The sequence below is a fragment of the Lethenteron reissneri genome, chromosome 16, assembly GCF_015708825.2.
Source record: "Lethenteron reissneri isolate LAM-NWPU_2019-01 chromosome 16, ASM1570882v1, whole genome shotgun sequence".
Classification (NCBI taxonomy): domain Eukaryota; kingdom Metazoa; phylum Chordata; class Hyperoartia; order Petromyzontiformes; family Petromyzontidae; genus Lethenteron; species Lethenteron reissneri.
Window position 1 is genome coordinate 6924462 of NC_083794.1, and position 15364 is coordinate 6939825.

At 45.2% G+C, this 15364-nt stretch overlaps 1 protein-coding gene across 1 annotated transcript in view; it reads right to left on the reverse strand.

The window, feature by feature from the left end:
* Positions 1-15364, reverse strand: part of HHIP (hedgehog interacting protein) — a 161877-nt gene that overhangs the window by 115832 nt on the left and 30681 nt on the right. The window contains 2 exon segments of the mRNA XM_061552237.1: positions 5915-6116; positions 7246-7471. Coding sequence (XP_061408221.1) covers positions 5915-6116; positions 7246-7471 — 428 coding nt within the window.

The following is a 15364-nucleotide window of genomic DNA, read 5'->3' on the forward strand; positions in this document are numbered from 1 at the left end:
AAACACAGCGAAGACAGTTGCTGGAATATGTCAAAGAGATGGCTCTGACGCGGGTTTATATAGCTGAGTAGGGTGTGTACCTACGTGACTTTACCGAATAAAACCGAAGAGTATGGATTCTTGCAGTCACGAAAACTTCAAATCTAGAAACAATATCGATGTGCTGTACCAACAGGACGTCCAGATTCGAGCCACTCTCTGCAAAACAGCATTGCAGATCATGCTGTGGTGAGCACGAGCGTTTGATTAAAAGCAAATTAGACGAGGCTGAAGCTTTCTTCTTGAAAAACATGTACTCATTATTTAAGACTGGACATTTACGGAACGATACGGAAATAACGGTTTTAATATCCTTTAAGGCCCTTTCCAAAGCAGTTCATTGTACTTTAGTTCATAACTAAACCATAAGCCCATCAAATTATTTCAGTCCCTTGATTTTGTAAAAAAAATATCACCTGGTACCGCCTGCAGCTAGAGAGGCCCCATAGCATTAGCTGCAGGTAAACATGAAAAATGAATTTATTTTTAAAGCTTCTTCCGTGATTTCACACCACGCGACTTTAACTCTTTACCTTCAGGCTGTTACTAAAGCGCATTTAGAAAGAAGAAAAAAAATCCCCAAATATTACTCGTAATTAAAATCTCACAAAATTATGACAACACGTGCGGCGGGATGAAAACGATTTTCTCGAGTGACTCTTCAGCGGCGGCATCGGGCTAGCTGGCCGGTTCAGATATCTGGAGTCCGCTGGCTATGCCGGTTGGGGAAACGATGCCGGGAGGTAGAAACTCAGGCCCTCGGCGTGGTGGCACTGCTGACGCTAGGCACGCCTAAAAGCGTTAACGGGACAGGCGTTATATCTGTTTCAGAGGAAGCAGTAAATCCTACGGGGCCCAGTGCAGCCGGTGTGCGGCGTGCATACAAAGCAGGCGGCGCTGGGGATGAGAGCGCGATCGTTTGCGCCGAGGCTAGGACGCAACTGTGGCCGATTTAGCGAAGGCTGCTTTCTTTACCGCAATGCCGATGATGAACGACTCCCCAGACGGCATTAGCAGAGGAGCTCGCCAGGGGCACGGAGCTACATTTTGGTCCAAATTGGTTTTTGCCCGCGCACGATCAGTTATATATCACCAGGCAGGACATGCGCACGCCTTGTTGTGTTACCTGTTATAATATACGAATAACAATGCGGCAATAATGAAGCTTTAACGCGTGGCTTTCATCATGTGTCGTGTGCCTTCAGTGAAATAAATAGCCGCTGCTTTGGCGTTCATACATGGTCCAACTCATTTGGTGAATGCACAATTCTTATCTGGAAAAATGCAACGCACATGCTTGATTAATTAGACCTACCTTTAAACAAATCCTGCACATCTGAGTGGTGGTCAGAATTTTTGTTTGAGAAAGGCATGCTAAATGATCAAAGTCTTAAAATGTTTCTTATTTTTAATGTCAGCTTTCGACATGCAGTTCAACCTGCTGTCTTCCGCCTAATAATTTACATATTGATGCCAGTCCACCATCGATCACTGCTTGGCGAAGCCTTCATTCAGCAGTGGATAGATCATTGTTGACGATGATTAATGTCTCAATACACTCAGCCATGCCCTGTTGTCGTACTTGTAGTGCTACGTGACTTTTATGTGAAGGTGGGTGTGGTCGTGCCTCATCTAAACGGTACATAAACTGGCCCTCAGAAACAGATTGAGCGGACAAGTAATGCTAAAACAAACCCTGCAGACCATGAAACAAGCTATTGTCTTACGAATCACCAATTAACAAGAAAATTACAACACTTAAATTTGATAAACACAACATGATTTGACACAGGGCGGCCCTTGTGTGTCTTGCGATGGCAATTCGCCGGTAATTAAGTTAGAGCGTGCACAAATCAGCACGGCGATTCTGACGCAGGGAGACACAGTGGGTGGAGCGGCAAGAGAAGTCGTGTCAGGCTGAGCCACGTGAAGACGTGAGAGCTGAGTGCGAAGCCGGCTGAAGATCGAACATCTCGCCACGGTGGCCAGGAGACGTTGACTACCTCGCCTGGCATAGAGGAGGCCGTGGGTTCGATCCCGACCGTTGACGCCTGTATATTTGGAGTTTGCATGTTCTCCCTGTGGTCGTGTGGATTGATTCTCTCCAGGTTCTCCGGTTTTACCCCCACATTTAGAATCAACGTACGTTTAGAGCATTTGGCTATTAAACTAAATTAATTTCCATGTGATAAGCCACTTCATTGAGCTATCATTTGTCGCCTGGTCGCTTCTGAAAAGAGCTGTATAGCTCAGTGGGCCTTACCTCCAGCCACAAAGGGCGGTGGAGGAGAGATGCTCACAACAATCAGCAGAGCATCAGGTGGCTATAACACTGCAAGGTGGTGCAGAAGGGAAAGCAGGTGGTAAATCTGCCAGTCATCTCAGTCAGTTAACCCATAACACCTGGGTCTGTACCGTGCACTCCTGCAATCAAACCGTCGACACTTCACATGGACTCAAAAGAGCACCCAGTCTGGCATTAACCACTACGGTGACCGCACTGTCACTTAGTGGTGGATGGTTGTTGTTGTGGTTGTTAGGTGAGCTTGAGAGACAGACACTGCACCACCCCTACACATTAATGCAGAATTGTATTTTTAGACCTCAACAAACGAGTGCGGACGTGTGCGGCGTACCACGCCACTGTTTGACCCTTGACCTGTGCGATGGGTAAACCACTTGGGTTTTCTGAAGACAATATGCATTGAGAGGGGACTGTGTGACAACTCTGCATGTTCGCTGCCACATCACGCGAGACTTCTTTTTATTGAAGGGTCTTGACATGACTTTGGAAGATCAAGACACACAGCAGCGAGCCCATCCCAAAGAATCTACAGGAGGATGATGTACGACTTAAAGAGCATAGAATGCCTCTTGTGGACATGGGCTGGGCCTATGGTATATAACGAGGTCAGAGTTTCACTTTATGAAGTCTACCAAATGCTATAAGATAATAAATTTGCCTTCATAGATTTAATTTTAATTGAAGGTACCGTAGCGGGTTTAATAACTAAGTGAATGCTCAATGTGAAAACTTAAGTATAGCTTTTGTCATATGGTTGTGACCTGGGTAATCTTAAACTATTAACAAACACCAAATATGTTAATCACTAGTACTCAACTTAATGCACGTTTCTACTTTAGTTAATGTAAAAAAAACATAATTAAATGTGAATTTTTTTTTACCATCACTAAATAAAACAATAACTCAACATTTGGAGCCAACCAGCCTTTTCCAGGATGTTTCCGGAAGAATGTTTGATTGATGAACGTTTCAGCTGGCTACCCTTGAACATCATCAGTTATTACTGTGTATTACTCACTATGTCTCACACATATATGGGCTAACACATGAGGACCGGATTTCAATCAAGTTGGAATCACAGTCAAACACACAGAGTTATTGAATTAGAATTCCCTGCTTTGCACATTATCAACAAAATATAATCGCCACGTGCACGCGGATACTTTTAATGGGTTCCAGGAGATTCGTACAATATATAAAGAACGGTACAATCGTATCGCAATAATGAAGAGTGCTTCTATATATACACACCCACCCACCCTATCGTGCAGCAATGATCACAAGATGTTATCTGGCTGTTAACTGTGGGGTGCAGAGATTAGCATACAAATCATGCGCCGACATTCATCTCACATTGTCTTGTCTGTGGTTGGGGGTTTGGCCAAGCGCTGTCCAATTTATGTGTAGGAACATTTCGTGTCAAACCCTGAAAAGTAATGGCCCATAAGGAATAGGGCACACGCTGGCACGAGGCGATTATTATTATGCCGGCATTCTCTCTGGGGAGCTCTGAGTGTCAGGAGGTAAACAAAGAGAACTTTGATTATGTTATTTATCCATTCATTTTTTTACATTTTGCTCGCCAACCTCCAAGATTTCGTCTCGAATCACCGTGACGTGAAATGTTTTTTTTCTTCCACAAAATATCTTCATGTATCCCATAATTGCTGCTGTAGAAAGTTAATTCTCGTTTCGCTGGTTGCTTGCCATTTAAACACTGCTGTAACCCCATACTAAATGTATTTGACTTAAAATCAAGGTCTATTTTTATGCATTTATACCGAATCTTTTAAAAAACTACTTCTTGTTATTATTAACTTATTAATTGCTGTGTAATCATTTTCTCCATAATGAACACGTGTTAGATGGCTCACTGCTTTGTTTACATATTTATAGTATCACAGCTCTTTGATCCAGGTCTCCCTTGATGAAGAAACTTTTGGTCTTATTAGACTGTCACCTGGTTTGCATTAAATATAATACGTAATAAACATATTCTTGGTTCTTTCGGTAAAGTCACATAGAAGGGAAACAATAAAATAATAAAAATATAAAAAATTAAATTCTCACGACGTTTCGATTGCAACACAAGCAATCGTCATCAGGTGTGAAAACCACAGCAAGAACATTTTGAAAAAAGTGGCGTGTTTTTCTCAACGTTAAGAAAAAATGGCCACTTTTTTCAAAAATGTCTTGCTGTGGTTTTCACACCTGATGATGATTGCTTGTGTTGCAATCGAAACGTCGTGAGAATTTAATTGTTTTATATTTTTATTATTTTATTGTTTCCCTTCTACGTGACTTTACCAAAAGAACCAAGAATATGAATCCCTGCAGTCACGAAAGCTTTAAATCAAAACGTAATAAACGTGTAAACGGGCAAGCCATCCAATTTCCTGTTTGCAAATGACCTTTAATATATGCCATACAGTATTTTCTAGGTTGAGTGAATATTACTTATATAAATATTACTGCAACCAGCCACATTTGGTGGCATCAATCTCATCGTGGCAATGGATTATCCGAACATTCATCCCCATCACCTTGGAGTCACCAATGAGATCTGGAAGGGTTCACTAATACCTCATTATCCAGAGGAGAATCAATGCCACTGATACTATCAGATACACGAGCAGTATCGTTTTACACGTGGCAATAAGTGGCTGTTTAGTGACCCTTTACATTGACTCATCTGGTCATGTGGCAATGTTAGAGTGACTCACAATCGAAAGGTTACACGTTCACGTTCCTGTCCAGGGCTAATGTAGCCCGTCTATACAGTGGCTATCCTATTAATGGGCTTCTCCCCCGCCATATGAATGTGGAATTCCCTTCACCGAGTCAATGGTGGTGCTGCTTGTTTGACGATGCACACACCCTGCCTTCGAACCACCAATCAGAGGACGGTGACGTCTTCAACGGCGCTGCCCCGGCTTGGCAGAGCGGCACCTCTCCCCTTCGCGGCTTCATTTCTCACTGAATATTTTCTGGCTCGCTACGTCCACTGGAGTTGGTAGCAGGTGAACGCTATCGTGCGTACACGTGTACGTTGAACTCCTTTCGCAACCGTACGTAGCCAACCTTACCAATCGGAGGTGCGGGGGAAGGACAACAAACTAAACACACCAAAAACTTTTGATTTAAAGCTTTCGTGACTGCAGGGATTCATATTCTTGGTTCTTTCGGTAAAGTCACGTAGAAGGAAAATAATAAAAGAATAAAATATTAAACAATTAAAAAAACACCAAAAACTGTTTGAAAGAAATGAATTTTCAAGATAGATAAAAAAAAATATATATAAATTGTCATAGCCACAGTATTAGCCAGAGGTACACTGGACACGGTAAGCCCGTTCCCCAAACGATTTTCCATGCCTCCAACCCTGGCAGACCTGGCTGAGATGGATTTTATTTTAATTTAACTTTTATTAATTTTAATTTTTTACCTACGTGACTTTACCGAAAGAAACCCTAAGAATATGGAGCCCCCCGGTTGCCTCCCTCTAACCCATCACAGTTCACAGGAGGCAACTCTCCGTGTTGCTCTGCCCGGTGCGTGCGTGCACCTCACCTTGTTCCCGCTCTGCACCACCTTGTGCAGGTCCATGAAGGGCTCGGCGGAGATGCCCGAGCGTGGCGCCAGCACGCGCACCACACCCTCGCGCTCCAGGATGAAGAGGCGCTGCGTGCCGTCCCGGCTGGGAACGGCCCCCACCGGCTGCCGCAGCCTGTCCGCCACCAGCAGCAGGCACAAGCCCTCACGCTGCCGCTTTCTGCGGGAAGCGGGAAAAGCATCGAGCCGCAACGGTCAATGACGAATCCTCCGGTCGGAAATGATCGTGGGAAGGGGGCAGCCCACGCAGTTACCTTCGCTCAGTCGCTGACGGCGCAAGGGTCTGCAGTCGAGCGAGCTACGGAGAGTCGCTCTGGAGCAGTGGGTCGTCAACCTGGGGCCCTGTAGCCACGTGCGGCTTACGAAGGACCTTTGCTTCGCGACCGTTATCTATTAGTGACAATCACCGTCTCTCATTCACGCGCATTGCGGTTCTTGAAATTAGTTTTTTTTTCATATCGAATTCGAAAAAAATCCTCTTGTTCATTTGGACGCCGACTCCTGGCTCTAGAGGGTGGTGTTATTGGCCCTCGCTCTTCCACGCTCAGTGCATGCCACGTGCTGGTGGCTTCATCGATGCCTCTCCCGCTAATCGCTTCCCGCGCTGCCGCATGCCGCCGTTGAATAAACTGGCAGCATTTCTCCTTTTTTTTATCCGTTAGCATAAAGTGGCGTTCTTATTTTATTTTACAAAAGAATGATACGAGCCAGCGATCTGAATTGTGCGACACAAATGTCGCGGTCAGGAGCTTCCGTTTGGCGTCAACTTCACATTGTAGATAATGTGGGTGAAGGATATCGGGATATAAGTCATCCAAATGCATATATCAAATACCTTCGTGGGAGAAGGGACATGTTTTTTTCTACACATTCAGATGCACAATTGTAGTGCTTGATTGATGCCATTGCCTTGATTTTTCAACATATGAAAGTGTTGGAGTGTGATGCAATATAATGGTGCACACATGATCTCAACCTTAAAGTCTTTTTCGTCATTAATGAAGCTTGAAATTCATGTTGGTCAGTTGTTTTTGTGTCGTCTTCCTTGAACATAACTTTAATTGTGTCATATTTGCATAACGTGTGCTTGAAATTGACATTAAATGATCGATTCTTACATGGACGATCCAATTACGGCGCATGCATCGCGAGGGTGAGAATCAATCTTTCGTGGGCAAACACAACTAACTCTCCCGGCAGATTCTAGAGAAAACACCCTGCACCACATCGACCAGAGCAGACACACGGGGACGTAGATTCCCCACAGCAACAGCGGAATCTCCCCTTACTTGCTCGGATGCTGCGCCTCTCCGCTGTCCGCGGACACCCCCTCCAGGTGATTGGAGAGCGGTCCTTGTGGCCCGGACGTCCGCCTTCCGAAATCCGGGAAGCAAATTCCGGTGGCCCCCGCTGCCGCCGCCGCCGCTGTCGTCGTTACGGCTCCATCCCGTGACCGGGACGAGTAGAGGGCACAGAAGTCCTCCACGCTGCCCGGGACCGCCCCCGTCAGGTACGCTGCTCGCACGCAACAAACGATCGAAACGGCACGGGGTGATATGATTAACGCTTTTTGTTTTTGTTTAATTTTTTTCTCTTTCTCCGACATGCGACGCGGGGAAGCTCAGGGCCCGCGGGGGAAAAAAAATTCGGGGTGCGAGGGCGGCAAGGCTCGAGGGTAGTTTCGGCGCGATTGCCCCCGAGTGCATTCGCCGGTCGCGAGAGAAAGTAATTGGATGTGCAGTGGGCAAAGTATTTGCTCGAGGGCACTTCAGACTAAAATACCGGGGGGTCCTTAAGGCTGAGCAACGGGAGGGGAGGGGAGCTTTGTGCTTTGCAGGGGGGGGGGGCAGGCGGGCCTTAGTTTTCAACATTTGGAGAGCTCTAATGTTGAGAAAGGAAGACCGTAGGGGTGAGGTTGGGAGGGGTCCTAAGACTTAGCAGGATCAGCTTTTGTCACTTGGTAGGGGGGTGAAGTGCTTAGGTTTAAGGGGGTAGGCAAAAGGAGGAGAGGAGCTTGAACTTAAAACAAAAGCAAAAAAAAGGCAATGAAAGAAGAAGTTATAACAGAGGATGGTGTTCATTCAGCAAAAAACCGATGGATTATCTGGGGCTCAGCCCGAGCAGGTCTCTCTCTCTCCGACTCAACTCCCGGAAGACCTGCACCTCGATGGGGGAGCCACCATTTCCGGTGCCAGACTCAAGGCCCCCCCACCACCACCCCAACTCCACCACCACCCCAACTCCACCACCCCCCTACACCAACCCCCCACACCAACCAACCCCCCCCCCCCCCCCGTCACCTCAAAGGTATTTTTTTCCACGCATACCACAAAATGACCCAGGATTACATCGAAGGTGAGCATGCGAGCGAGGTGAGGGATGAGGTGAGGACCGCTTATAAAAAATAACACCACCACCCCACCACCCCACCACCATTACTTCACACCACCCACCGCTAAATAAAGAATAAAACAGACCCCGTGACCCACTTGACGCCGGGTTCCCTGGAGCCAATTATGAGCGCGTGCCAGGCCTCTGTGAAGGCTCGCTTGGGGAGTGGGGTGGGTGGGGATGTACAGGTGTAAGCGTTGATTTAGAAGAATTCCGAATAATTTATTTTCGCTTTTTTGTTTTCTTCAGGTCTGAAGATGCACATCCCCCCCCTCCCTACCCCTCCGGCCCCCCACGCTGAATTACACTCCGTGACACCTACAAGCGAGCACGAGACGTCCCTTGGTCTCACTCCCAAGTGCTTAAAAAAGCACCCGGCATTGAAGCGAGCATTGATTGTTGCTCGTTAGTTTATGAGAAATTAAGCGCTCGCGTTTTCGTTAGCTTGGCTGCCCATTTTTCGCGTGAACGATGTCGACAGAGCGGCAGTGAATTTTAATCACTTTCTCGAAAAAAGGATTTGTTATGACAAAAAAAAGATTGCTTACAGGGTTTATTTGTTTTGCCAATGTACGAAAAACTAATAGCGGAAGTTTTTGTTTAAGGCTTTGTTGTTGTTGTCGTCCGAGTGCACATCAGATATAGTGCACTGCTGATGGCTTTGTTTATGAGAATAACTGTTTAATACGAACATGTGCTCCTCTTCTTCCCCAAAAACGTGGCATTTTACTGACCGTGTAAAACTTGCACCCACTAGTCACTGTGAGCGTAATAAACACAACAGCGTGAAATATTATAAATCCAGACTTTTACAAACTCGGGCTTGCATTCGCTCAATAAACACAAGCGTTCTGAGGGCGTGTGCGCTCAGAAACACTTTGTGTGTACATAGCAATGCGTTAACGCAATCTTGACGTCCCATTTCTTTTTTGTAAATGCTCCTGCTGAAAACATGAATTAGCAGTACGTGACAGGGGCTTGGATTAGAGATTCTGTTGAGGTCACAGGAGTAAGGTTGTATTGCTTCTGTTTTCAATTGTCTCTCCACACGTTAGCTGCCGGACATCTTGCTCCACCTTATTGTTAACAGATTTCAATCCTCTTCTTGGTTCTTTCGGTAAAGTCACGTAGAATGGAAATAATAAAATAATAAAAATAAAACATAATAAAATAATTCTCACGACGTTTCGGCCACAACGCAAGCAGCCGTCCTCAGGTGAAGACCAGGTCTGTCATTCAGACGCTGTCTCCCCGACAGACCTGGTCTTCACCTGAGGACGGCTGCTTGCGTTGTGGCCGAAACGTCGTGAGAATTATTTTATTAAGTTTTATTTTATTATTTCCATTCTACGTGACTTTATCGAAAGAACCAAGAAGATGAATCCCTGCAGTCACGAAAGCTTTAAATCGAAAGATTTCAATCCTGTTACAGATTTTTTTTTCGCTCATATTTTCGTTGGGTTAACGCCCATCTCTCTGCTTGGTAAAAAAAAAAATTACACACAACAGCACCTGGTGTCCCCCATAAATCTCGCCAATTCGCGCTCCCGTCCACCAACCAACCGCATTGGCCATTGTGCGCCACACAGAGAAAGTGGTGCCGCAACCGGAGGGCGAAAGACCTGCCCTTTGTCCGGTGTGCCGCGGTGTGAGTTCCACCCGGTGATGTGTCACAGGGGAGCGCGAGCAAGCGCCATCAATATCTGCATTCATCCCTCCCAGTCACTTACGCTCGCTCGGCGGCTATCATTATCCCACCATTCACCAACCTTTCACCGCACGAGAGCTCTAAATGAATTATTGATGAATCGCTCCTCCACCAACAATTCAGAGATTCCCTACAATCAGGCGAGGCCTAATAGACGCCCGCGTACCTGGGAAAGCTCATGTCTAGCTGCTTGTCCGGGCCAGGTCTCTAACTGGCTCGCTGCCGTATCCATGAGCACATTATGTCCCCATGCTCCCCACGCCCCATTGCTCCCCCTCCCCGATCGTTCGGCACGCTCCCAAAAAAAGAACCCCCACCTCCCCCCGTGCCTTCCCCCCCCCCCTGCCTGCTCTGTGCCCCGAAGCAGTAGTTTAATCAGCCCCCCTCGGTCTACACAGCTCCAAGCATCGGGCCGCTCACCCACCCCTCCCTCGCTCTCCCACAGCCACCCACCCGCGAGCCCTCCCTCCCGCCCGCCCGCCCAACCACCCAGGCACCCATCCACCCACCCACCCACCAACTCATCCTCAACCTGGGTGGCCTGCAGAGGCACTTGACATCATGATGCACTTCAGCAGTTTTACACATACACGGAGCGCTAGGAAAATAAACCCTGAGTTTGTCATGGCACATGGGCTGCCTGTGGCTAGCTCTGCCCAATGCTACGCACTATGTTTGCAACATATTTTTTAAACGGATAAACGTGTCTCGAATACGCCGCGCGATGTGTTTTACGTGTGCGTGTGTGCGCGATTGAAAATTACAACTAATTTAACCGAAATGAGGAAACAATGGAGCCATTGCATGACCGAACAAGGGCTGTCAGCTGGCGACACAGAGACTCCTTTCTTCCCTCAATCCGCTCGCTCATTCAGCGAGAATGTTTACTGTATTGACATGCGATTCTGGAAGAATTTTGATGCTTTTTCTGACCAGCCACGGTTTGCTTTCGCAGGTAGTGTGTTAGTTTTTAGGATTTTTTTCTCTCTCTCTCTCTCTCCTTATCTGCTCGGGTTTTTTTTGGCAGCTAACAAACGGCCTGCTTGTAAACAGAGAGAGGGGTGGCAAAACAAATCTGATAACATTTAAGAGCAAATATAAACGAAAGATTTCACCAGGAGCTTTTGAATTCAGAACCCCTAATGCTCGTCTAAAAAAACATTTTTTCTGCTTTTAAAAAAGGGGGGAGGGTGGCCAGGGGGGGGGGGGCAGGGAGGGTGGGGAAGTAAAAAAGAACCCTCCAGTACACATGAAATCGGGATACGTGCACAATGGTGGCTGACAACCACTTGTAATGTATGTGTGAGTGTTTTTCAATGGTATTTCAACAAGTGGTGGTTTGTATGCGACACAAGCCAACAGCTCCATGAAATGTAGACAGATTAATTCACTTGTGCATACTGGCCCCACACAAAAGGTCTCCTTTACCTTGTCCAGTCAATCAGCGGATGAGTTTTCAGAGCACAATCACTTCCATAACATGCTAATTTGTCCGGCGGTGAATTGCGTTACAGCTCATGATGATGATGACGCTGTCAACTTTTCTCAAAAGCTGATCTTGAACATTCATTTATTTGAAATGTTTTATCGAGTTTTTGGAGTTGTGTTCATATCATTTAAGGCCCCTTGTATGTTAACGTCTTCGGGTAAGAATTCCTTGTCCTCAGAGAAGAGAGCTCACCACTGCCCAATCCGTTATAGGGCAACAACTGGCATGTTTAAAAAAAATACATTCTTAAATAATTACTAAGCATGTAATGAAGCAATCAATTAATCAATATAATTTGTATATTAAGCTTGAGGAACCTTATGCACAGATTTGTGCATGAGAGAATACATTGTTTATATATTTTTCGCAAACCATATGCTTATTAAATGCTGATACCATGAGGCAAAAAAACCGTACAAATGATATGGAAACAAAATTGAAACAATATACAAAATAAGGCAGCAAAACCTAAACAAAAAATATGCTTAAAGAATTGAATTATTTGTCATGATTCACCGAATCATGACAATGATCTCAGGGGTGATCAGTTACATAACCACTTCATTACAATATAATCCCCCCTTCATTGAATGCTCAGAAGACACTGCTGGCTGAGCCATCTCTCCTGTTTGACGCATGATGACAATTTGCAGTTGTTGTTACACAGAGTGGCCCAACAGACAGGGCACATAAGGTTGTTATATTTACTTAAACAAATCACACAGGGTTGATTTATTTTAACAAATGTTAGTGCATGCATTAATTTTCTTTTCTTTTAAAATTAATTGAGGACCTTTTCTTTTTCGACTACAAGTGTAACCTTTGAACATTCATCAAGTATGTTTCGTCTCAATTTACTCGGGGGTTTTTGGTCGAGTTTTATAAACGACGGATTTGAGGTGACCCCACAGGAAGAAGAAATACATATGATTAATGAAAATAGATAAAATATTTAATTTAAATAAGAAACAAATAAAATATGTTAATGCCATTGTTAAAATAAATGCAATAACCCTGTGTGTCCTGACTTTGGGCCACCATGTATAATAACCCTATGTGGCCTGACTTTTGGGCCATGTTGTATACAGGGCAGCACCTGTTATAGCTGCACGTAAAAACACCACAGCTTTTCACGCCTAGCTGACAAAAACTACAAACCATCTGCTGTGGTTTGCGGCCCATCCACAAAGGGATTTCTTGGTTTTGCTGGCCACGAAAAAATGCATTTCGATAAATTGTTATAAACTTTGTTTTGGCTGGAATCTTTTTGTTTATATACAAAATAAGATTGTATCCAACATCTCTAAACCTGACTTTAAATCACTATTACTACTACCAATGGCACGTGACTGGCAGTGGGTCGTCGTGACCTCCATAACAACGGATCGCCCACGGAATCCCATGCGACCTGGGGGATGAACACCCGAATTGGTCCTCAAGTGCCACATGAAGGCATACGTATACATGTGGAACTTCTATCCCACCCTACGTAACCAACCGTGCTAAACGAACGTGTGTCTCTGATGGCCACGGGACATTTTTCCAGGTTCATCCCAGCCTCATTCTGTGGCACAGGGCCAGTTGTTCCAGTGCACAATGGTCACCTGGCAGACGTGACTTTAAATTCTCTTTCACAAATCCCCAAAGTTTCACCTCTTTCCAGCATCTTTCTCGTCACCTCCAACCAACCCTTAAGCTAAAACTCTCTGTTGTCTACTGTTCACCAAACCCAAGCCCGAACTTCGCATCCAACTTTTCCGTGCTCTCATTGTCACCGCTGATTTAACGTCCAGTTTGAAGATCCATAAAATCTTATCTCAAACATGTTGTTGCAGTAAATCTTGGCATCCATGTATCGCTCCCAACTAATCTCAACTCCCCCTTACTCCCATGGCTGTACACTTGACTTTGCCATCAAAATAAAAAATCTTTGTTTAAACTGGAGGACATCTGATGGGTCCATGAAGCACTTTTGCGAGAGATATCCGTGCTTTTACCATCATTCAGTTGCCACTTTTAGCAACCACCACTTTGTAATTTCTCCTTCCGTCGTGGGAGGCTACTCATTCTCGTCCGCTGCCCCCGTAATGTGGAACTCCCAGACACCCATGCTGTCGACTCTCTCTGCTCTCATTCAAGGCCAGTCTCCAAACCTTCCATTTTCCTTCGGCAATTACTGTCTGCCCATATCTCTCCGTAAAATGAATATTCCATCTCAGAAGTTTTTGTCCAGCGCCTAGAGATGCCGTCATACTTAGTCACGGTGTGAATACACATTATGCTGTAATTGTACACTCGAGTAGGAAATGGGTTATCAGGGGGAAATAAATGGGGGGAAGTTGGTTTGTTTTCATTCGCATTGGATCGTAAAGTGAATGACAATGGTATTTGTCTGCGCAATGTTGCTCAATGTTCTGTATGCGTTATCGACATAAAAAAAAGTCAAATCTGTATTCGCCATGCCTCAGAGAATGTAAGTGCAACTTCTTTAAATGGTTGTGGAAATGTCAGAAACTGTTTTCAAAATATCACCTTGTGGCTGCAAAACATAACCTTGATAGTGCCATTCATATATATAAAAGAGAAATTTGTGAATACTGTATGTGTGTCTGTTCAAAATGTTTAGCGTACTTCCCGACATGCAACATACTTGAAACTTGCCATGTGGGTACTTTCCAGACTGTACACTTTGCAAAAATAAAAAAAATAGACTTTTGTATATGTTTTCTGGGGGGCGCAATAATGCATTGATTTTGAACGGCAAGTGAGCTGTGACGTCACATGTGACTCGTGTGCGGAAGCGTCACGCAGTGTGCCTGCGCATGTCACGCATCCCACCCCAAACCCTCCGCGAGTAAAGTGCCATACAAAAGTGTTGCAGGTCTAAGGCGTTCTTCACGCAGCATTGCTGCTTTATTATTTCAGTCGTTTACTGCCGTACGCACCCTCAAAGTTGTGTGTGTCTGCAGCAAGCGCGTGTATGTGTGCCTATGGACGTGCGTGTGTGGGGGGGGAGCGGTGGTGTAGTGGTTAGCGCGCCGCGCTACGAACCCGGCGACCCGAGTTCGATTCCCGCTCACGGCCACCACCGGTGACGATTATTTGAAATGGTCCTGGGCCTCCCCTAGGTCGACTCAGCCTCAAACGAGTAACTGGTGTGGTGTGTGAACAGCGCCACTGGGGAGACAAAGGTGGCCGGGCATGGTGAATCCAAGTCCTGGGCGAAGCCGGGTAGTAAAGCTAGTATTTGATAAAAAAAACAACTTTTTATAGATTATACGTTTTTTTTAATATCACCACAATTTGTTTCTGCTCAAATAAATGTTTTTGAATGAACAAAGGCTTTGTGATAAAAGCAAAAGCGATTGTGTCACTCTTGAATATTTAAAATGCTATTTGTATTAAAGAAATGTAACTATAATTCAGGTTACCCAGATTATGGAAACTCCAATTCTGGCCAATTTACAATGAAGCTCATCTATCAGTGACAAACATCATATTTCAGAGACCGGTATTTCCATATCGCATACCGGCGTTCTTTGTATTTTGAAAGTGACCGTGAATACAGAATCTATATTTATACGGGAGGAAATACAATTTCTGGGGGAAGAGCCGTACTGCTGCCCAGTGAGTCCACACACGGAAGATCGTGGAATGACCTTCAGTGAAGGTCAGCTATGAAATAAGCAGGGATATCTCTGACGAATAAGCAAATGCAATTATTACATCCCTTTGTTGATCCACTTCTGTATGGAAACCTCCCATGTGGGTTGTTTAACCATACTTCGCCATTCTGGTCAATGTGAGTTGCTTGATTTGG